We start from the raw sequence: 24,572 nt of genomic DNA on the forward strand, positions 1-24,572 counted from the left end.
AGTATCTTTGGGCCTCCTGATGCAAACAAAAGAGGTTAGTAGTACTAGTGTTCCTTTTACTTCCTATTTTTATCCAAAGTCATCATATGAAGTCTGTGTGCTTTGGGTAGAACTCTAAGATCATATCATTCATCTCATTGATACTGTTGAGGGAAAAGACAGATCCATAGAGACACATCACTGTTTTCAGGAAAGGCATCCACAAACACTGTAATACAATAAGATGTTATGTGCATGGCAGGCCAACTGCATTAGAACCAGCAATATCACCTAGAAAAGGCGTTAAACTGCTGACCTGTCTATCATTTCCTTTCCAGACCTGTGGACGAAAAAAAAAAAAAAAAAAAAAAATTAGACTTGTTTATTTTGCTTGGAAATTGAGTTTGATGAATCTCTCCATATCCCACATTCCAGCTATCTTAGTATTCTAGTTGCCTTTAAGTAAGGAATAGTTGGTTTGGACGAGCAAATTTTCAGACTCTGACTACTATAACAGTGTAAAAGCCTCACTATGAAAGAGAAAAGAGATAGAAACAGTTGACACCCAAGATCATAACATATTTATAACTCTCTCTATATATATCTATATTATCTGTATCTATGTAAGAATGAATGTTCTTTCAAAATAATGTGAAGGAAGAGCTTTAGAAAAGATCGTTCAAATCCATGTACTTTTGTCAAGTCTGGGTCAAAGTTCCTTGCTACTTTTTACATTGCTAGTAAAACTGTATTCTATTTTGCCTATATACAGCTGAAATCCTTAAAATTAGTTGTTTGCATAAAATAACTCAAATTCTATAATGCACTGTGCAGAATATCTAGAGGGGAGGAATCTCTAGGAGAAAGGAAACTGACAGCAACAACGTAGACGGGCAAGAGGAGTATTCTTGACAACCACAGGATGTTGGGGAATGGGTACCTTAGTCAGAATAGGGTCTCGTTTCTTGGGATAAATGCTCAGCGCTATCATTAGCATGATATTTGGCCAATTTAGGCTCATTAATTCTTAACAATTCTATTTTATAGACATGTTCCCCACCAATGAATTCCAAACTATAGATAATTTGGAACACACATCATTTTGTGAGCTCAGGCATAAAAAGTTAACAGAAAACAAAGGATAAACACAGGTTTCTTAAAATGAATCAAATACTATATATAGAACTAGAAACAGAAGACAGAGGGCAGAACTCAGGATACAAGAGATGATTCAGGAGAGGATTGTAGAGCAACTGAAGAGAATTTAATGACTTCTCAATTCACTGATTACTGAATTTTCTGAAAACTTGGGCTCTTATGCCTTATATGAAAATCCCCTGATCATAATCATTACTTTTTATATTACATAGTTTGAAGTAAAAAATTATCAAGCCATGCATTAGAGGAGTGTTTGTGATTTTGTGAAAAATAGGGTTAAGTTATTTCATCTTTTTGTAGACTTTTCAATAAAGTTACTTTATGTCATCAAGCTCATGATCAGTTAACTGTTTACTGAATGTCACTGACTATGCTAGTAATTCAAGAAGCAGCTCTAGTTTATGCACCAAAACCTCAAGTGAAGAAATCAAGCCAGTAAGTGTCATCCTATGACAAGAAGGCTCTATCAGTGATATATTTGGGATAGATAAGTCAGTCAACTCAGTATTTTGATTTCCATAGGTTTGCTCTTCAAGGCTTAATTCCATGAAACCCCAATTCATAGATCACTGACTGTATTAGGGGTAAAATTTTTCTTCCTCAAATGTAATCAGAATTAGAATAAGAATCCTTTAAGAACAATCATAATGAATTATTCAAGAATAAAGAGCTGACATGTGAGCATTACCTGACAGAAACTGAGAGTGGGATGGCAGGTGGGAGAGTACGTATTACATAAGTGAGTACAGAACTGGTGGGATGTAGTCATTATTATTCAAAAAGATGGTAATGAACAATTATAGGGATAAATTTGGGAAAAGTGAGACTTACCAATTGTTGGGAACCAGTTCTGCTCTTACCAGGTACCTGACCAGCATCGTCAGTTCTTCATATCACTATCACTCATCAATGCTTTTCTCCTCCTGAGATATTCTGGTCTCAGTCCTGTGTTGTGTGTTCTTCAGTACCTCTTCTTTCTATCTTCACCCTCTGTAACAGCACCCAGTCAATGTCTTGAACTCTAATCCATTTGCTGCTGGAGCCATCTGCCAATATGTGGCTATCCCTGGGACAGCCTTTCATGCTTTTCTTTTGTCTCTGCAATACAGACACTCTGCCTCTTCTACAAATTTGAGATTACGTTGGTGTGTTCATCCTTCACCAAAACTCATGGCAAGGTCTATTATTCAGGGGCACGGCATAAATTTATTGAACTTACATTGGAGAAGAAATCTGGTAGCCACCAATTTTAATATTCCCTAATGAATGTGTGAAGGAGGAATTATGAACATGGAATGAGGGATTTTCTAGCCACTAGCTAAAACCACGAGGGACCCAACGGGTTTGAATTAAGTCCTTTTGGGTTCATCTACATGTAATACACCTGAAATCTTTTCTACAACTTGCAGACATCTTTTCTTTTTTCTCACAAACTAAATGCAGAGAAATGAATACACACGTTTTCTTTTTATAAGCTACGTAATTTTTTTTCTGTCTTCGTTTGAAAAAGAAATTTAAAATTTTTGTAGACATGTTCCCCACCAATGAATTCTATTTAAGCAAATATCCTTGTGTCCCCTCCTTTCCCTAAGGTACTTCTGGAAAGGAAAATCTGTATCCATAAGTGTTCTTTTATTACACATTGACCTTGAATTCTCTTGCAGTCTCATTGTTCAGTTTTTTGTTTTTTTTATTTCATTGAAGCTATTTTTGTAAGTTTAGTAACTTCTCAAAATGATAACTATGATGGACCTTTTTAAAACCTACCATATTGAGCTTTGAACAAATTGTTGCACATTTGACTAATTTTTTTCCACCCCACCCTTATGCCTTTCCCTCTCCTCTCTTCCACCTCTCTTCCTTCAAAAGCAGTTTTTATATGCCTCATATATGTGAAAGAATGTTGTCAAGTACTCTTGATGGAAAGAAAAAAAAAGACATGACATAAACCTTCAAATTTTTAGAAATATGGGGAAACAAGTTAGTATATATTTTATCACGAGAACAAATGATAATTCTAAGGAAGACTTATAGACATGATGCCTTTCTCCTTAACATGTTTCACCTGGTTTCTGTAATAGATTTTCTTTTATATACATAGCCTTAGAGGTACTTGATATAGTAATGTTGAGATGTTGGCAAATTTAAGAAGAATGCTTTCAGTGAGATGGAGGATGGCATTCACAATTGATATCAAAGAGAATAAGAGATAAGGATGAAAGGTCAAGGGACCCTAAATACTCTTTCCAGAATTCCTTCCATGAAGGAGCACAGCACAACATTACTGATTTCTATTGAATGGAATTGATTCAGAGGCCAGCTTAGCATCTGAGCTAATCTTCAGCCTATTCTTCAGTCACCAATAAAAAATTTAGATTAGTTTACCATTTTGATTTACTTCTCTCCTCCTCTTCTACTGATTTTATTTAAATTTTGGTGTTTCCCAAAGTTCTATCCTGGGTTCTTTTCATATCCTCAAACTATACAAATTTGCTAGTAATTCTATCTACACAAAATAATTTAGTTATCACCTTCAATATGGCAACTTCTATAAAAATATTTCCAACTTAGATTCTCACTGTATCCTTCACTCTGTTTCAGGTACATAGGGCCTACATATCTAATCCAAACTTCGGCTCATACTACATATCCTTTGAAAAACTGTCCCTGAGCACTTCATTTACCTAGAGGATGGGTAAACAATTTTTTCCACTTCATTATAATATTTTGAAATACCTTCATACCTTGGTCAAGATCTATATTTTTTCTTTTCTTTTCTTCTTTTGGTTAGACTACTGAATATTCCTTAAAACATCATCAATTCTAATTTCTTTACCAAAAAAAATTGATATATATTCATTATGAAGCACACATCAATCTGACAATCTAGGTCTTCAGCAGAGTAAAATCAATTATACATATTTTCTGTCCATCTCTTATTTTAACAAAGCTATATTTAATTAAGAGAATCATATTGCCACAATCACTGACAACTCATAGGAAATACAGAGTCAAGAAATTAATGCCCACCTATGTCAATTGATTCTCAAAAACAGTGTAAAGGTAATTCAATGGAAGAAAAAAATAGTTCTTGTTTGTTTTACAAATAATGCTAAAACAACTGGATATCCACGTACTTTAAAATGAATAACATATAATAAAACATTATAAATAACATTTGATTGCTATTTTTAAAGTTTCTTTATTATAACCACAAGGAAATTTGACCCAGAAGATCTTAGGTGATATTTCTGATGATGTGGGGGTTTAGAAAGTAAAAGAAAATCTTTCAGCAACTAGACTGGTGTTGAGATATATTTGATAAAGATGTCTACTACAGAGTGATCCATGTTAAGTAATACTATTACAAAAGTAGGGGCTTTTTTTTAAGTCATTTCCTCCTAAAACCAGTATTTTCAGATTGTTGGTGTTTTTTTTCTATTTTTCTAACCATTAGCTCATTAAAATAAAGTGTTTTCCTAAAGGCAAATCTTTTTCTGACCAAATCATTCTGATCAATGGAAAGTTATCTCTGCTTCATGGCACACATTCAATGAAGACTTAATATAACACCATTAGTATTTAAAAAAAAAATTAATACAAAAATTTCAAACATGTACTAAGTAAACAGACTATTATAGTGAATCTCCATCTACCTATCACCCAGCTTCAATAATTATCAACATTATACCATTCTTGTATCTTCTATACTTCCACCCACTATGTAGCCAAATAATTATTGTTTTGGGTATATTATTATTATAATTATTATTATTATTATTTAGAGATTTAGAGGTAAAATTGACATACATTGAAATGTACAAATTTATCTGTACCATTTTGACTTACATCATCCCTAACACAACATAGAGCATTTCCATTTTCCAAAAAATTTCGTCATGTTTCTGTACTCATTCTCTTACCTGTACACCCAACAGAAGTAATCATTGTTCTGTTGTTTTTGACACTAAATTAGTTATATTTGTTGCACAACTTTGTATAAAGGCAATAATACAATACACACTATTTTGTTCCCTGAGTCTTTTCACTAACAGATATGTATCACTAAATTGCACATACCTGGAAACAGAAATCTCCTAGGACCCATTCTAACTATTCCTAGGAGGAAAAATAAACGAATATTCCAGGATTCTATAGACAAATGGCATCCTAAACAGAAAAAAGTTTTGGTCTTGTATCTCCTTTGATAATGTTACTTCAGGGTAGTGACATTCTCTCTTCTCATGGGGAAAAAGGAACTATTTTTCTTTTCTCCATCTATTAAAGCTTATAGCTCATTCATAAACAATAACAAACTATGTAATTTCTTCCATTTGTAAGGCTAATATCCAAGCAATAGGTCTGATCCAAGTCCCTGTGTTCTCAGGGTATTGTTTGTCTTGTTTAGACCTCACCCCTTTTTCTAGGCAGTATACGAACAATGCTATTACGAATTTCCTTGGTTTTGATGCTATAGACAATGGGGTTGACCACAGGTGGGAAGAAGAGGTATGCATTGGCCATGACAGTCTGTAGGAGTGGAGATAAATGCCGCCCAAAGCGATGCAACAAAGAGAGGCTGATCATGGGAACATAGTATACAAGCACAGCACAGATGTGTGAAACACATGTGTTCAGTGCCTTCCACCGCCCTGCCCCAGAAGCTATTCCCAGTACTGTGTGAAAAATCAGCAGGTATGAAACCATGATTAGCAATGAGTCCAGCCCAAATGTTGAGGTAATCACAAACAGACCCAGGATGCTATTGGGGCGGGTGTCTGCACAAGGCAATTTGATCAGATCTGAGTGGAGGCAGTAAGAGTGTGTGAGGTTGTTGTGACCACAGAAAGGAAGACCCTTCAGGAGAAAGAGCAGTGGGAACATGAGTACCACACTTCGCGAGGCAATGGTGGCGCCCATCCCAGTGATGCGGGGAATTGTCAGGATGGCTGTGTAGCGCAGTGGGCTGTAAATGGCCACAAAGCGGTCTACAGACATAGCCAGAAGAATACCTGACTCCATAAGGGTAAAAGAATGCATGGAAAACATCTGGAGCAAACAACCACCAAAACTGATATTATGAATGCCAAAGAGGAAAATACCTAACACAGTAGGCATGGTGGAAGCAGAGACACCAAGTTCAACAAAAGCCAGCATGGCCAGAAAGAAGTACATGGGCTGATGCAAAGCAGGGTCAATCCGGATGATATGAAGAATAAGGCCATTTCCTATGAAGATGATGATGTACATCAGGCAGAAGGGGATAGATATCCAGATATGCTCTTCTTCCAGCCCTGGGATGCCAACAAGGGTGAATGTTGCAGGTGTAAACTCAATGGAACCATTGGAAATGTTACGATGAGACTTCATTCGAAGATACTGGGAAGCACAAGGAGACTGGAAAATATATATTTATAGTCAGTTATTGTACATCAAATTCCAAGCTCTTGATAGTCAGAGTTAAGATCTTTTCTTAGAATAGAGATAGGAAACTTATTTCTGAAACAAGGGCACATAAAAACCACAGTGTATGAAAGTGAAATCTGATTAGATGTATGGAAGAGTATTCCTACATGGGCTATGTGCCAAACACAGAAGGCAGTAATAGAAATCTCAAGCTGGATCATTTATGGCAATGAAATGTAGTGATAATAAGCATACACATGAAAATTTCATGTGGAAATTGAGGACTGAAGGACGTAGTAACTTTCTGCAGTTTGTACAAGTAGCAAAAGTAATATGATAATAATAAAGAACATTCTTGGTTCCAACAGTTAATAGATTTGTGATCTTGGGGGCATCACTTAAGTTATCTCAGATCCAGGTATTGGATATAAACAGAATAATAGTTATATAAGATGATATATGTAAATTGTTTATCACTATATTTGGACCACAGTAAATATTCAATGCATGAAATAGAAAGAAAAAATTAATATGTTAGAAAATAAGGATAGTTTCTCCCAGTTTTTAGTATTTTTCAATGTCTTTTTTTTTTTTTTTTTTTTACTTACCAGTTCACTCTTTCTCCACCTGCTATCCATGGATGATGGGGAAAGTTTCTCTATATTTTACAGGGAAGTCAATGTCTCCTGCTGAAACCTGGAGTCAGGGCTGAGAGTAACACCAAAGCCATCAGGATCTCACAAGCTGAGAGTGATCATGGTGTTGGGGTTCAGGCTAGGGGTCTTTACCTGGGAACAAGTTTATTAACACTAAAATTCTACTCCTCTGTAGCAAAGCTTTGGGTGATAAGGTTCGGGGTAGGAAATGGAGTTTAGGATAGAGCACAGGGATGGAGATGGTGAGTGAAGTCTTCCTCTCATATCGGGCTAGGGCCCTTGGTTAGGTATATAAACAGTGGAGTGCTAATAAGTGTTTAACAATCAGCTCTCTGAATTAAAGTGCTCTGATCTGTACCAGTTACCAATTTCTTTGGTTAAATATTACCACTGTGAGCTATTTCATGCTACCATCATCATGCCACAGGCTGTAGAACTGAGATGTTCATAATCAGCTTTCTCAAGCTGGTGTAAGCCAGTGTAACTATATCACTAGGTTTAACTACAACTAGCTAATCCTAGATATCAGATGCTTACTTATCCAGGTGGAACTGAGAACAGGCACATCTATCCATTCATCCCCTTACTTGCTGTTTCCTTCCAGGTGGGCCATGGGCATCGTTCTTACTTTCCCTTATATGCACTTAGCTGGGTGGCGGGGAGGCAAGATGAGACAGGTCCTGAAGGAGCAATTAACCATGAATAATTATTCCTAGAACCTTTAGCTGAATTCTAGAGAAGGTGGAGGGTATGATTGCCACTGATAGGCATGCCAGGAAATATACCTAAGAGTATGCATACATAAAAATAAGAAAAAATATATTTAATTTTTAAAATCACTAATTTAGACATAGAACTTTTTTACATTTTGAATATATTTTTCTCTTGTTTTTTTTAACTGTTCATTTTGTCATATACATGTCATACATAATTTTATGTAGTCAATTTAATATTTTTATGACATACTTTTCATTCTTAAGAAGCGATTTCATACGTCAAAATAAATACAGTAATGAAGATAGAGATAGAACTATAGATAGAGATAGAAATAATATACAGAATGATAGAGATTGATGCAGTAATAGTAAAAAACGCAGCAATAGAGGGGAGAGAAAGGGAGAGAAGGGGAGAGAGAGAAAAGAAAACTTACTCCATTTGGAGTTTGCTTTGAGGACTTGGGTGATTATGGGTTTCATTTAATTATTCTCAAATATATGAACATTTTTTCCAATACATATTAATTGGAGGTCTGATATTTTCTCTATCATTTTGAGGGACTACATATTTCATTTTAAATTTTTATATAAATATAAATCTGTTTCTTGACTCTTTAGTCTGCTCTTTGATCTGATTGTTTTGTCATATCCCCACCCCTAATATGTTTTCATAATATGTAAGTTCAGATCTAATTGGTCAAGTTATTTTTTTAATTCTTGCTATTTTTGCATATTTATTCTTTCAAATAAATATTATAAACCAGCATGCATAAAAATAAAGCAAAGACCTAAATATAAAAGCTAAACCTATAAAATTCTTATAAGAAAACAGAGGTAAATCTTCATGAGATTGGATTTGACAATAGATTCTCAAATATGACAAAAGCATGGGCAACAAAATAAAAGAATAGATAAATTGGATTTCATAAACATTAAAAATTTTGTGTATCAAATGACATTATCAATAAAGTGAAAAGACAACCTACAAAATGGGAGAAATATTTGCAAATCATATATTTGATAAGGGTTTAATATCCAGAATACATAAAGAACTCAATTCAAAACCAAAAAGACAAACAACCCAATTTTAAAAATGGGTAAAGGATTTGGATAGTCATTTCTCTGAAGAACACATGAAAATGACCAATGACACATAAAAAATAAATAAAAACAACAATAAGGTATCACTTCACACCTACTAAAATGTCGATAAGTGTTTTTTAAAAAGAGAAGAGAAAACTAACAAGTGTTGGCAAGAATATGGAAAAATTAGAACCATCATATATTGCTGGTGGGTATGTAAAATGATGCAAATTCTGTGGAAAACAGTTTGGCAGTTCCTACAAAAGTTAAGCATAGAATTACCATATAACCCAATAATTCCACTCTTGGATATGTACCCCCCAACAAATTGAAAATAGGGACTCAAACTGATACCTGTATATAAATGTTCATTACAGCATTATTCATAATAATCAAATGGTGAAAACAAAAGTGTACATCAACAGATTAACGGAGATGACATTTCTGACTTTCAGGAATTAATGTAAAATTGGGAATCAGGATCAGATAGCTGAGAACTCTGGACAGTTGATCAGCTTGACCTATAGTGCTTTGCCTTTAAACAGTGCATTTTTTCAGATATGTATGTAAGACTGTTTCCTGAACAATAAGGCGTATGAAAGAAGCTTAAATAAATAATTTTCTAATTTTAAAAAAACGTGGTTTATACATACAAGTAGAATATTACACATCCATGAAACATGGATGAACTTTGAAAACATTATGTTGAGTGAAATAAGGCAGATGCCAAATAATAACTATTGTATGCTTCCACTTATATGAAATACCTAGAACAAGCAAATTTATAGAAATATAAAGTAAGTTGGAGGTTAACAGGAAAGTGGGGAATTATTGCTTGATAGGTATACAGTTCCTGTTTTAGGTGATGAAAAAGTTTTGGAATTAGATAGTGGTCATAGTTGTACAACACTGTGAATATTATTAATGCCACTGCATTGTACATTTAAAAATAGTTAATGTAAATAAATATTGAATCACGGAATCGTACATCTGAAACTAATATAGCATTGTATGCCAACTGTACTTTAAGAAAAATTTAAAAATATTATCTTCAAAGGAAAAATTCTTTTTAAAAAGGTTAATACAGCAAATTTTATGGTACAGATATTTTATCACAATAAAAATTTGAAAACAAAATTTTTAAATTAAAGTTTATTAGGGTGACAATGGTTAGTAAAATTACATAGGTTTCGAAAAAATTTTTTTGAATCACCAGTAAAATATATTACAATTATATTAGTATTTTGAGTGGGATGACATTGAATTCATAGGTTGTTTTGAAGAGAATTATCATTACAATGAACAATATACCATAAGCATTTCCTACATTTATTTTCAGTACATGTACATTTTTAATATCATTTTGAATGAGGTCATTTTTTAATTTAACCTGATGACCCAATATAGGTATACATTGTGAAATATACACCGAAACCAAGCTAATCAACATGTCTACCATTTTTCTTTTCTTTTTTTTTTCTTCTTTTTTCTTGTAGTGAGTATACCCAAGATTTGCCCTCTTGGCAAATTTCAAAAACATAATACAATATAAACACTATAGATTTTTATGTTATTCTTGTAGAACTCTGTTGACTTTCCTATGCTTTATAGATAAAATGCCATACCATCTGCATTATAAAAAAGCAAATAAATAAATAAAAATTAACAAACAAAATTCAGATTTGTCTTTTTTTTCCAGTTCCTATATTTCTTTGATTTATATTATTTCAAAGGTCAATTATAACACAATATTTTGCAGTAGTTTTGACACTGGGTATCCTGGTTGTCTACCCTCTTCAGACTTTTGGAAACCCTTTCTTTTTATTTTATTTTTTTATAACTTTTTTTTATTAGTTTCAGGTACACAAAACAATGTAATTGTTAAACATTTATTATTTATATCCCTCACACAATGAAAACCCCCCTCCCCCATCCACTAACCCTCTGACATCACACACAGCCATTACATTTCCACTGTCTCTATTCCTAATGCTGTACTCCACTTCTTGTAAATATATATATATATATATATATATATATATATATATATATATATATATATATAAAATTATAATTAGCATTCATTATTGCTCAGATCAGCTTCAAGTGTACAGTGCAGTGATCAGGCATCTACATCATCCCTGAAGTAGTCTCCCTAATGAGCCAAGTGTCCATCAGATACCCTACAAAATCTTTACAACAATATTGATTACATTCCCCGAATTGACTTTCACAATGCCGTGGCCATCTTGTGGTTACTTACTGTGCTTTCTAATTCCCCCACCTTCCCCTTTATCCCCCCCCTCCCATCTAGCAACCCTTAGTTTTTCCTCTATGTCTCTGAGACTGTTTCTAATTAGTTCATTCATTTATTATTTTCTTTAGATCCCACATATAAGTGAGATCATATGGTATTTGTCTTTCTCTGTCTGACTTATTTCACTTAACATAATGTTCTCTAGGTCCATCCATGTTGTTGCAAATGGTAAGATTTCTTTCTTCTTTATGGTTGCATAATATTCCATTGTATAAATGTACCACAGTTTCTTAATCCAGTCGTCTGTCGATGGGCATTTCGGTTGTTTCCATGTCTTGGCTATTGTGTATAATGCTGCAATAAACATAGGGGTGCATAAATTTTTTTGAATTAGAGTTTTGGATTTCTTCGGATTGATACCTAGGAGTGGAATTGCTGGATCATAAGGTAGTTCCATTTTCAGATTTTTGAGATACCTCCATACTGTTTTCCATAGTGGCTGCACCAATCTGCAATCCCACCAACAGTGCACAAGGGTTCCTTTTCCTCCACATCCTTGCCAACACTTATTGTTTGTTGATTTATTGATGATAGCCATTTTGATTGGGGTGAGGTGGAATCTCATTGTGGTTTTCATTTGCATTTTCTAATGATTAGTGATGGAAACCCTTTCTTAACACTCTTCTTTATGTCACAGAGTTTTAGCATGTCTGAGGTCATTTAGGGCAGGGAAAAAAAAAAGAACACAAGGAGGATTTATTCTTCTGACTATTTAGTCTCTCTAAATAGATTTCTGGGGGAAACCTACGCTTCATCAATTGAAACAATGTGTCATTTAAATCTCTGAGTTTCAGTGTCTGATGACAAGTTATCCAGTCTCTCCTTCTTATTAAGGACTCTTCTCATTTTATTTAGCCATCTCTGAGAACCCTAACTAAAAAAAAAAAAAAAGAAAAGAAAAGAAAAAACTATCTGAAAAAGCATGTCAATTTTCCGTAAGCCTCTCCAGAACTCTCCATTTCCATTTTGTATGGTACCCTGTCTCTGTTTGTCACTGTTAACTAGCCGAAAGCTTGGTGGTCAAGGAGACAGTAGGACATGACAAGTCTCTACCAAACATACCGTGAAGGAAAGAGATTTGACATTGGGTGGTGAACACACAATGCAATATACAGATGATGTATTATGGGACGTACACTTGAAACCTATATAATTTTATTAACTAATGTCACCCCAATAAATTTAATAAAATTAAAAAAAATAAATTCCAGGGCAACAGCTCAGTAATGTTACATTTGGCAGCTAAGCACAGACATTGATGTCCTAACTCATTTCACATCTACAAATTCCTGAGTCCTCAACCTGAATGTTTCTTTAAAATTAAGGCTGTCAATTCAATTATTTTTGTTCCTATTATACATTCTGTATATTAAATTGGCATTTTCTTGTCTTCCACTGCCAATTGCAAACACAAAAATGTCTTAAGGTCTTTAATCATATATTGTGTCATCATGCTATAATCTATTTACTCTCTTATTTCCCTTCATTTTTTGAATTTTGCCCCTGATTCAGAATCTTATTTGTTGCAACTTTTGTCAGTTTTTTCTGTGACTTTGGTATCTCTGATGATGATCCATGTCAAACGTTTCTCTAAGGATTGTTGGCAGCAGTCCTAGGTTGTTTGATGGATGAGGTTATTTAATGTATCTACTCATAAAAATTAACATCATCATCAAAACCAAAAAAATGAATGTTTACTAAATGTTGAATATATCATATGACACATTTCATTTAATTATCAATAAATGAGGAGGGTACTAAAATAATTCCATTTTACCAGTTGAGAATCAATAGTTAACGTAACATGCCAATTTCCATACAGTTAGTGTGTGACAGGCAAACCAGAATTTTTAACATCCGATTTTCCATCATCCCTAAAATACACTTCCTTACTGAAATTAAAGTGACTACAACACATATTTCAAGCCAAGATAATTATCTATGACTCCAAAGGTGAAGGGAACATCTTTTCATCTCTCACATTGACTTTTAACTTATCTTTTTGTTAATATATGGCCCTTCACATAATACTCATATTGCTATTCTAATAAGTTATCTGAATCATATTTTCCTTCTTTTTAAAATTATTAATAGTTCCACATTAGTTGTACAAAACAGGATTTCTGTTCAAGCCTGACTCTTGCTCTGATAACTTGAGAAATTAACTTTACCTCTCTATCCTACACATGTCCCTCACCTATAAAATGCAGATATTATTACCTGCATTTGTATATAAATAACCTTACAGTATTGTTGTGATGAATAAATGCAGCACTGAATATAAATTTCACCTCAAAATACCTGAAGTGTAGTAAAAAATATCTACTTTAAATTTCTAAAATTGTGGGTGGGAAATCCAAATATGTTTAAGATACGTCAAAATAGTGTTTATTTAGCCTAGCACCAGTAGGCATAAATTAATTGTATTTACTCTGTCTTCTTCCCCCTTCTCCAAAAAGAAAATGATATAGGAAAGTCTATTCATAGATTTCTTCTTTTTTTGTGCACAATTGTGTGTATGTATGTATGTATGCATGTATGCATGTGTATATATATATATATATATATATATATGTTTGTATAAATATGTATGCACAAAATGTATGTATAAGAGTGTATGTGTGTGTACATGCGTGTGTTATAAACAGATGAAAAAACCAACCCTCTAAAGGTTGCAGATATTCATGAGAACATTTCAAAGTTGTTTTTTTGTTTTTTTGTGGGGTGTTTTTTTTTGTCTTTCTTTGTCAATAAGGTCAGATTTCACATTCTCATGGCATTGTGCTAGGCCTTGAAGAGGAGAGATTGTAAAAAATGTTTTCTTGTTATGAAGGAATTAAAGTAGAGTCTGGAGATAAGTCCGTAGATAATTATATTTGGTGTGATTGGAGCCTTTTTCATATGAGAGTTTGTGTAAATATCCTGTTTAGTCTTCCACTGCCTTTTATTTTGTGTCTGGGGTATGAAATTTTTCAAACTTTTAGTCCCTCAGTGAAGTCTCTATTGATATCACAATACTCCTTGATGATTTGGACCCAAAATCCCCAATATGTAGAAAGAAATATCAGCTTTTAGTTACTTATATGGTCTCCAGTAGGTTAATTTAATGTTGGTTATTACTTGTTTTAATTCAGTATTATCCATTTATTCAATAAATATATACTATGTGTCAATTCCATGCAGTAAACTTTGTATCAGTCAACTAGGAAATATCTGATTTTAGAGCTCACATTTTAATTTAAGAAACAGGTGCAGACACAAATAACTATAATGTGATGGCCTAATGCTATTGGTCCACTATCAGCTGATTGCACAAAGAGTGTTTCTATTTCAGCAGAATTTCAACAGTCTATAAAAAAAAAAAAGTGGGAGTCTCACCACTCCCACTTCCCAACTCTATACAGGAAAAGTACATCTGGGTTAAAACTTGAAATATATTTCTCTTTTCTCAGTTATCTTTATGTATCCTTAAGATTAAGTTGAAGTACATGATAATAGAATGCCTAGAAGAATTGAGAATATAATTAATTAAAATATTTTTTCAAAATTTTAAGAGATTTTGGAAAATGCGCTGGCAACTTGGGTAAGAATTAAACAATGGAAAACTATTGAACAATGTGTGTGTGTGTGTGTGTGTGTGCGCGCGCGCGCGCGTATGTGAGTTTCATTCAGAAATACCCAGTATGTATTATTATTATTAATTTTAACAACATGTGCTGATGGAGGAGAAACGCAAAATTACTCGGTCTTGAATCTGTTTGGTCTTCACCCCATAAATGATGGGGTTGAGCATAGGAGGTACTACCACATAGAAATTGGCTACTAGAATGTGGATGTGGTGAGGGATGGTTTTACCCCCAAAGCGATGGGCAAAAAATGAAAAGAATGCTGGGGCATAAAACATAAATATGACGCAAATGTGGGAACCACATGTGTTAAGGGCTTTGCGCCTGGCAGCCCAAGAAGGTATCTGAAACACTGTGAGAAGGATCCTTGCATAGGACACAATGATGAACACTACATCCAGTCCTGTAGAGAGTAGGGCCACAGTCAGGCCATAAATGATGTTGACATTGATATTGTCACATGCCAATCTGGCAATGCCCATGTGCTCACAGTAAGAATGGGGAATGACGGTTCTTCCACAATATGTAAGTCGGTATACCAGGAAAATGAATGGAAAGCATATGAGAAAGCTCCTGACCACAGATGCTATGCCAATCTTTCCAATGAATGAAGATGTTAGGATTGTGGTATATCTCAGTGGGTAACAAATGGCCACATAGCGATCAAATGCCATGGCCAGGAGAATAGCAGATTCTGCCACAAAGATGAAATGTATGAAAAACATCTGGGATACACAGCTACCAAAGGATATATCCATAGAATGGAACCAAAAGATAGCCAGCATCTTGGGGGCTGTGGCCGTGGAGAGCAGGACATCGGCTAAGGCCAGCATGGAAAGAAAGAGATACATGGGCTCACGGAGACTGGACTCGGTCACGATCAGGAAGATCAGGAAGATATTGCCTACAACTGCCACAGTGTACATAGAACCGATAGCGATGGAGATCCAGATATGCGAATCTTCAAGGCCTGGGATTCCAATCAGGACATACCACATATCCTGGGGATTGGTGTGGTTGTGAAAGGAAGGAGCCATCTGTGACCACATATTCTAGACCAAGTACCTTTAAGGAAAGACCACAGGACTGACTGAGGATTCGGGAGTGCCACCTTAAGCTGAATGATATTTGATCAGATTTTATTCCCTCAACGTGTTCTTCTCTTTGAAAGAACAATGAGATGGATTAAGTAGCTTAAAATGCACTCTGACTCCTTCCATAGAAGAATTAAATATTGTATCCTGAAAAAGATAATAGTTAACATTTCATAAGTGTTTAATATATGTCATAATATATATGTACATATATATATTTAAATATATATATATTAAATTTTCAAATTAGCCTGTTGAAAACACTTTTACAACAATCTGTGATATGGATATTGTTATGTTCCTATAGATGAAAAAAAAGAGTCCCACAGACCTTCATCCTTTTGCTCTAGGTCCCACTAGATTCAATGTCAGGCAGGGTCAATTTAAAAGCTCTGATCTTAACAACCATCTAATATTGGCTATAAAAATAAAACTAGATATAAAAACGTGTCATCAAATTTTTCACTGACCACATCTCTGAGTAAAACAGACAGATGTGAAATTGAATTATACTGCTTATGGAAATGGGAGAAAATAGGTGTTGACAAAATAGATTTCAAGCAATGTAGCACATAAGTCCTCTTCAACATAATTGACTACTGACTTTCACGCTAAGCCCTGTGCTAGGCATTGAGGACACTCAGCTGAATTAAATTGATTGATCCTTGAATCAATCAACACATTCCTTAAAATTGTAGGATGAACATTAAAAACCTAAACTATTTTTAATGCCAAACTGAGTTGGGTTCTTAAATAGATATGCCTAACATGTGGTGAAAGAAAAATACTCCATCCCACTTGGGTCGCTGATTGAAAATTAGACAATATACTTCATATTTCCAAGTGCCACCATAGCAGCAAATAAATTAATGCTTTCACATTATAAAGCAGGGGTCCATAGTCTTTCAATAAAAGAAAGGGAGGGTAATTTATTGATTACTATTTTTCTGTAGTTCCCAAAGAATGTGGCTAGAAGCAAGGGAGGTGTTGGGCTAGGAGATACAACATTAGGGTAGGGTGTGTGTGTGTGTGTGTGTGTGTGTGTGTGTGTGTGTGTGTGTGTGTGTGTGTGTACATATAAATATATAGTTATAAAAATAGATATAAACATAGATACAAAATAAATGGATGACAAGTGGGTCCCATCCTCCCCCCGTCCCTATTCACAAATAAAAGCTAGCTAAATTTCTTGTTTTCTGAAGTGGTACACAGATTTCAGAAATGACTGCCTCTTCAGCTCTTGATTCCACTGTAGTTCAGTATGTTAATCATTGTACAGTATAGTTTTACCACCTTTGCTTTTATTTTTAACTGAGTTTTCAGTATCCTGATCCATCATTTTATATGATTAAATGTTTGGACCTCATTTTTTGTTGCAGGTTAGAATGTATAATACTTAAATGGTCAGCACGTTAGGACTTTCCTTAAGTTGGTATGTCATTTAAGGTCATTATACTTTAAAAATAATAAAATAAAATGTTGAGATGCGTATGTCTATGGATCTAGTTTAATTATAAACCAATTGTTTACTTAGTTAACATATGGCTTAAATTGATTGTTTGATTTTTTTGAGTGGGATTTTGATGCTTCAGAGTGAGAGAAAAGACCAATTTGGGGACACACCTACACAGATCTATGCCAGAGCTTTGTGTGTGAGTGAACTGCAGTTATGGAGGTGGGACTTACAGTGAGTGGGACTTCATAAGGACATTAGGGATGAGGGAGAGAAGAGTCTAAGTGATAGAAAGAAACAATGGACATGGGGGAAAGGAAAACAAATTCTGCAAGTTTTTTTCTAACTTTACTGGTGATCTTTTGGGACACTAGCTATCTGTTTTGTTTTATTTAGTTTTGTCTTGACTGTAGCATTATCACCTGTGGTTACCTAACTTTTAAGTCTGGGATCTTTATAGTCTTATTTTATAGTATTACTGGTGGAATATTCTGACTGAATCATTAATATATACACAGAAGCAGTGTGTGGTAATACAAATAGTATGCTACGTAGAATTGAATTTAAATACTGGCTAAGTCATATTCTGGCTGTATGACCATTGAAAAATGTGGTATATAAAACTGAAAACAACAAAGGAACAAGACAAACAAAGGAAGAAACAAAAACTCATAGACACAGACAATAGTTTAGTGGTTACCAGAGGAGAAGGGGAGGGGGTAATAGATGAGGGTAAAAGGGATCAAATACATGGTGATGGAAGGAGAACTGACTCTGGGTGGTGAACACACAACGTGATATATAGATGATGTAATACAGAATTGTATACTTGAAACCTATGTAACTTTACTAACAATTGTTACCCCAATAAACTTTAATTTTAAAAAAGTTACTTAATTTAAAGTTCAGTTTTTATTTGTAAAATACCTAAAAACAAGCACCAATTATAAATGTGAGTCAGTTCTAAAGTTAGTATTTTAGGATGGCTGCTACATATACCAGATATGTTTCTATCTCAACAACAGATCAAATTAGGGCACTTGCAAAATTACTACTATTAAGACCAAAATAATTGTTGCTTGAGCAAGTTTAAATTTCTGGACTTTAGGCTTATGAGCCACTAAACAGAGACTGAGCTAATTTAAGGTACCTATACAGGCCAAGACTTATATTCTTATACTGAGCACATGATAATAATTGGTAATTTTTACCCCAAAACTCTCATTTTACTTTTATAAGGTACAGGCAATTCAACATAGTGATGAACACTTGGGCTTAGAAACAGTATCCTTGCCCCATCACCAATGTAGATTCTTTGTTATATAAGGAAGGGAATTAGAATTTCTGAGTTTCAGCTTCTGGCTCTGTGCCTAAACCAGCACCTGATATATAATGAATATTCAGTAAATTCTATCAGAAAAAAATATTGTATATATTAGGTTGGTGCAAAGTTATTGCAGTTTTTGCAATTATTTTTAACCTTTTAAACTGCAATTACTTTTGCACCAACCTAACATTTGTGTACATGTACAATATGCATTATCCTTAACTACTAAATTTGCTTAACCATTGAGCCTTGTATTTAACCCCTGCAATATAAGTTCAACACATCTAAGCACAGCATTCAGATCTTCATATCAAAGAAAAATGACCATTGCATAAATATATCTAAAAGGAAAAAAAAAACATATATATGTGCCCTTTGAAGAGAACCCATTTAATAAAAGAGCATAAAGACAGGCTACAATTGCAGATCAAGTTTGGAGTTAGATCCACGTTCGATGCATCACAGGTCAGGTTTGAGGAAAAGGCAGGATGATTAAGTCCTAGGAAAAATGAGCAGCTTCTATAGTTTCCTGATTTCTGTTTGTTTGGGTTTTTTGTTTTTTTGTTTGTTTGTTTGTTTTTTCCTGGTGTCTTTTTCTACATGTCTTCACTGAGCATAACTCAATTTACTTACCTATATTTTCTGGGATCCTGAAGATATTTAACTGGTTGAGTAGAGAAAAAAATAAAAGCAAGGAGATGCCCAAATCACACATAAGAATCTGGAACTCTCTATTTATGCCTCCTTTTAAGAACCTCATTAGTCCTCAGAGGATTGAATTGTATTCCTTTTATAGAAAGAGATGCCCTAGAGCTGGTTCTGGTACATAGTCCTCAGGGAGAAGTACCCTTGCTTTCTCTCCCTCTACAATTTGTTCAGTTGTTCCTCTGGCTAGCACTCTCAGACACCCAAGTAAACATACACTTACGTGTTTCTTGTACATGTCAGAGACTCATGCTACTACAGTGATATCCTGTTCTCATGGAGTCATTTGCAAATATAAATTGTCAATGCCATATATGGAAGAATTGTACATTTCTTAGAAGGCTCCTAAAACTAGAGTCTATCATCTTATTTATTTTGAAATTTTAAGTCTCCTTAGCTTCCCCTCTCTTCCATTGATCACAAACTCACCATCAGAGGGGTCCAGAAATGCCATCAGCTACTATAGAGATCCCCTTCATTTTTTTTAAAGAACACATTAAGGGAGTTCCAGGTGGAGGAAAAAAGAGATAGAGACAAATCCCATTATACTGATGGCGTTCAAAACTGACTCCATGCAGATGAAAGAGATTTGTGGAGAAAAGGATGTTTTCTCCTTAACTTCTCTTAAGTGAAGCCTTCTAAATACCCATGGTTTACTGGTATTGAGCAAGGGCTTCCTGAAAACCTTTTCCATTTATATTAGTATAACTTCCCTATAAATATGATGACTAACCATCAGCTGACCTTGACTCGATGATCGATGCCAGACAAGTGCCCGTCTCACAGTCAGTTACCTGGACATTTCAGTGCTCACTGAGAGAAGCTATATCTTACCACACAACTGTGAGTGCTAATGGAAAGAGACACTAAATGTTCCCTGCATTTCAAATGCTTGTCTTCCAAATGTCTTAAAACCATAAGTGGTGGTTAATTGAATGGTTTCTCCTTGTGGTTTTGGATATTAAAAAAAAAGCAATAGTATTTATGCTACCTATCCTTGGAAAACAAATTAAGGAAACCAAAATATAGTACAGGAAAAAAGGATGAAAAAGACAGTGAGAAATTAGGTGACAATAGAAATTGTTATGCTTTCCTCCTTGGATAAAAAAGTTTTGGTAGATAATATTTCAAGATACATATAATAAGCAAGAAGGCAGTAAACTGTTACCAGTTTAAAACCCATCTCCAGTTATATCTTCCACAGATGGAAGATTTTAAAATGACATGGTCATATTCTTGATATTAGATAACAATATCATTGGGGTCCTATTAAGTCCCTCATAATAAAATAGATTCATATCATTTCAATGAACATATCAATATTTAACTCTGAAGAAATATGACAATATCCTCACATCAGTTCATATCAGGTTTTGTCATCACTTTAGGTCAGGTTGTGCAGCCAAAAGCTTCAGGTTTCAAAGTTCTGTGGATTTCAAGAAAATGAATAAGGGATTGTGGTCCTGTAACTAAAATAGTGGTAGAAATTTTTTGGGTCTCAGCTTTCTTTCCTGTAAATTGAGGATGTTGAACTGGCTGGGATTTTTGCTCTAAATCTGCATTAACATTTAGGGCTATTCAAGCTGCCCCTTCATAGCTGTTTTATAGGCAAGAGAGATTCCTGGATGCCAAAGAGCAAGAGAGAAAAATTCTAATGAAAGCCTTACATCTTACTATAGGGCCCAAATAGGGAAAGACTAGAAAGGAATCCCCTGTGCTCCACCTATTCTTTCCTCCCCTCCTGCCTGAATCGCTGGCAACAACTGATCTTTTCCCTATTTGTACAGCTTTCCCTTTTTCAGAACTTCATATAGTTAAAGTCATATAAATATGTAGCCATCTCAAGATGGCTCTTCTCCCTTAGCAATGTGCTTTAAGCTTCTTCCATGTCTTTTCACAGCTTGAGAGCTCTCTCTGTTTTTAATCAAAGAATAACATTACTTTGTATGGATGTACTATAGTGTATTTATCCATTCATCTTAGTTGCTTCCAATTTTTGCAATTATAAATAAAACTGCTACAAACATTCTATGCATATCTTAGTGTGAACATAAGCTTTCAGCTCCTTTGGGTAAAATATCTAGGAGTACAATTGCTGTATTGTTTGGCAGAACAATATTTAGTTTTGTGAGAAACTGCCAAATTCTTTTCCAGAGTGGCTGTACTCTTTTGCATTCCCACCAACAATAAATGAGAGTCCCTATTGTTCCACATTCTCACCAGCATTTGGTATTATCAGTGTTTTGGGTTTTAGCCATTTTAATAGGTGTGTAGTGATATTTCATTGTTGTTTTAATTTGCAATTCCCTAACAACAAGTGATATTGAGCATCTTTTCATATGATTATTGCTATTTGTATATCTTCTTTGGTGAAGTGCCCATTCAGATCTTTTATACAGTTTTTAACTGAGTTATTTATTTTCTTATTGCTGAGTTTTAGAAGTTCTTTGCATATTTGGGATACAAGTCCTTTATTAGATATGTATTTTGCAAATGTTTTCTGCCAATCTATGGCTTGTTTTTTCATTCTCTTAACTTATTATGAAATTACATATATATATTATCTGCCCCTCCACCCCAAGTGTTCTTGGTGATACTCTCAATTTGAACTTGTGTTCTTTGTTCTGGGAAAAGTCTTATATAATTTCCTAATAAATTCCTAATTCTAACAAATTTCTCCTATACATTTTTTGTTTGTTTTGTTGTTTTTATTTTTACCTTAAAAAAATTATATATATATATATAATTTTTCAATTACAGTTGGCATATACTGTTATATTAGTTCCAAGTATACAACATAGTCATTAGACTTTTATATAACTTACAAAGTGATCACCCTGATAAATCTAGTACCCATCTTGTCTTCCCTGTCTTTCTATAACTTCTGTAGTAAGACATTGGTGTTCTTGGATTGAACCTATATGTTTTTTTCTCTCAGTCCTTGTGTTTAACACTTTGTTCTTCTTCCTTTAATCTATCCCCTGAGACTTCTATTGGTTTTCTCATATTGTTGTTTAATTTAAAAATAATATTCTGTGTTATCTAATTATTTCTTATTAATAGTAGTTTGTTCTTATATCAGGGATCTAATATAACTGAGTATTTCATTAAGAGTATTATTTTTTTTCCAGTTTTATTCTTTGCTCTGAATAAGCTCTGCTCCACCCAGTCAATTTTCTTCCTTAAAATTTATTTTGGACTTGTGATTTTTGTATTGGTGGATTAAATCAGATCCCTGGTAATTTTTGGCTGTCCATCCATGTGTCATGGAGAAGAACCAAAAATCAAGTACGGATTTGTTATCAAGTCAGTTACTTTGTAGGCTGATGAGGAAGGAGCCTACCCAATTCAGTGAGGGATTACTAAAATACCAATATCCGTCTGTCTTTTCTTTTGAAACAGTTTTTACAGAGAATAATCCTATAAATCCCCTAGATGTGGAATAGCAGTCTGTTTAGTATTTTAGGAGATGGGTGGGGAAAAGTTTTCCATGAGCTTCAATACTCAACGTGTATTATTTTACATAATTTTTTCTCTTTTATGTATGACACCTCAGTCCTAGCATCCTTTGTACATAATATGTGGACCATATTTGAATCAGTTACTATAGAAATGAATCGTTTTGCCAGAATTAAAAAGAAGTGGATTTCTGAATAGTTTAGGTAAGGAATCTCACACAAATGTTCACATTTCTACCTTTCTCATTCCCACCCCTGTGTTTTCCAGGATTGTTCTGTGCAGATCATTTTTTCTTCTCATTAGTATCTCCTGTAAGTATCTAGATTTTAGATTTACATACCTGTTTTGTCTCTTGAGAATCCTATATAAGATTTCTATATTTATGAAATTTGTTTGTGTATACACTGCTATCATTCCCTTTCACAACGTCTCTGTGTGTACACCTATAGCTTTAGTGGATTATAGAAAGAAGCAGAAATAAAAATGTATTTTTAATCTTTCAGGTTTACCTGTAAATTGACACTTTCATGTTTCTTAAATTCATATTTTATTATTATACTTAGCACAGAAAAGTGCATAAATAATGAGACAGCTAGATTAATTGGCACAAAATTACAAAAGCTTATAACCAACACTGATCAAGAAGAAGAACATTACCAGCGTCCTCAAAACTAAAACTAATATAAATTCTGATTCAGTAGGGCTGGACTGGAGCTCAAGATTCTGCATTTCCTACTAGCTCCCATATGGCCCTAAGGCTGCAGGACCAGAAACCACACTTTTGGTGGAAAAGCTTTAGGACACCTATTTCCCTTGCAAAGGATTTCTTGACTGGGTCAAGTATTATATTTTAAATTTCCACAAGAGTCATTCTAGGAAATGGATCTATTTTTTTTCCTCTCATCTAGAGGTCTTTGTTCATTACTCTAGAGCATTTTCCCTTTTTCAAATAGTGGGGTCACAAATATCCTAGGGAACAACACATAGCCTCAGGTGGAAAATCTTCTAAGTCTATTTAACAATAAAGTTTTGATAGGCCTTGGAAAATTAGTATAGTGTACAGTGAGCATCTGCTGGTAGATTTATTATGAGCAGATTATTCTTATTAAAAACATGTTTTCTCACTTCTAAAGATCACCAATCTTTCCCATTCTTAACCTTAGCTTTTTTATGTGAGAGCAAAGTGAATCCAACTCAGCCTAGACCTTCTCATTTACTGCATCCTGCTTCTGTCAGTTAGCAAGCCTACCCAAGTCAGTGAGGGATTACTCAAACACCAGTATCGGTTTGTCTTCTCTTTTGAGTCAAATTTTACAGAGAATAATACTTCAAATCCCCTAAATATGGAATATCCTTTAGCATCCTTCTTATTAGTTATGACTACATTTAGGAAGCACTGTTAATGACATTGCACTCTACCTAGTAACAAAAGCAACAAGCAGAGAACGTGTGTTTCCCTCAACTCAACTCTTCATCGTGTTTCCCACCCAAGCTGGACAGTAGCCTTACAGTAGCCTTATAATGAAGTCTGGTTAACTCCTACAAGGTTACTATTTCTCACTGGCTCTTCAGGCCACCACATTGACAACAGCC

General features: G+C 34.3%; 2 protein-coding genes across 2 annotated transcripts; both read right to left on the bottom strand.

Annotated features, from left to right (window-relative positions):
• Positions 1-5,541: 5,541 nt before the first annotated feature.
• On the bottom strand, positions 5,542-7,181 carry LOC109436920 (olfactory receptor 51I2-like). Its single transcript, XM_019715800.3, has 2 exons — positions 7,152-7,181; positions 5,542-6,534 (listed from the first exon to the last, which is right to left on the bottom strand). Exons 1-2 carry the CDS (start codon positions 7,179-7,181, stop codon positions 5,542-5,544), a joined length of 1,023 nt encoding a protein of 340 aa, XP_019571359.3.
• A 7,837-nt stretch (positions 7,182-15,018) lies between these two features.
• On the bottom strand, positions 15,019-15,990 carry LOC109436955 (olfactory receptor 52Z1-like). Its single transcript, XM_019715836.3, has one exon. It carries the CDS (start codon positions 15,988-15,990, stop codon positions 15,019-15,021), a length of 972 nt encoding a protein of 323 aa, XP_019571395.3.
• Between the last annotated feature and the right edge of the window lie 8,582 nt (positions 15,991-24,572).

This window comes from Rhinolophus sinicus, chromosome 14 (assembly GCF_057876585.1).
Source record: "Rhinolophus sinicus isolate RSI-liver-muscle chromosome 14, RSI-T2T, whole genome shotgun sequence".
Taxonomy (NCBI): Eukaryota; Metazoa; Chordata; class Mammalia; order Chiroptera; family Rhinolophidae; genus Rhinolophus; species Rhinolophus sinicus.

What these genes read in the sequence shown, in the direction of transcription:
- LOC109436920 (XM_019715800.3), bottom strand. Translation starts at nt 7,181, where the DNA reads ATGGATAGCAGGTGGAGAAAGAGTGAACTG. An exon ending in GGTGGAGAAAGAGTGAACTG is followed by an intron (nt 6,535 to 7,151) that starts GTAAGTAAAAAA and finishes TATATTTTCCAG; the next exon opens with TCTCCTTGTGCTTCCCAGTA.
- LOC109436955 (XM_019715836.3), bottom strand. Translation starts at nt 15,990, where the DNA reads ATGTGGTCACAGATGGCTCCTTCCTTTCACAACCACACCAATCCCCAG.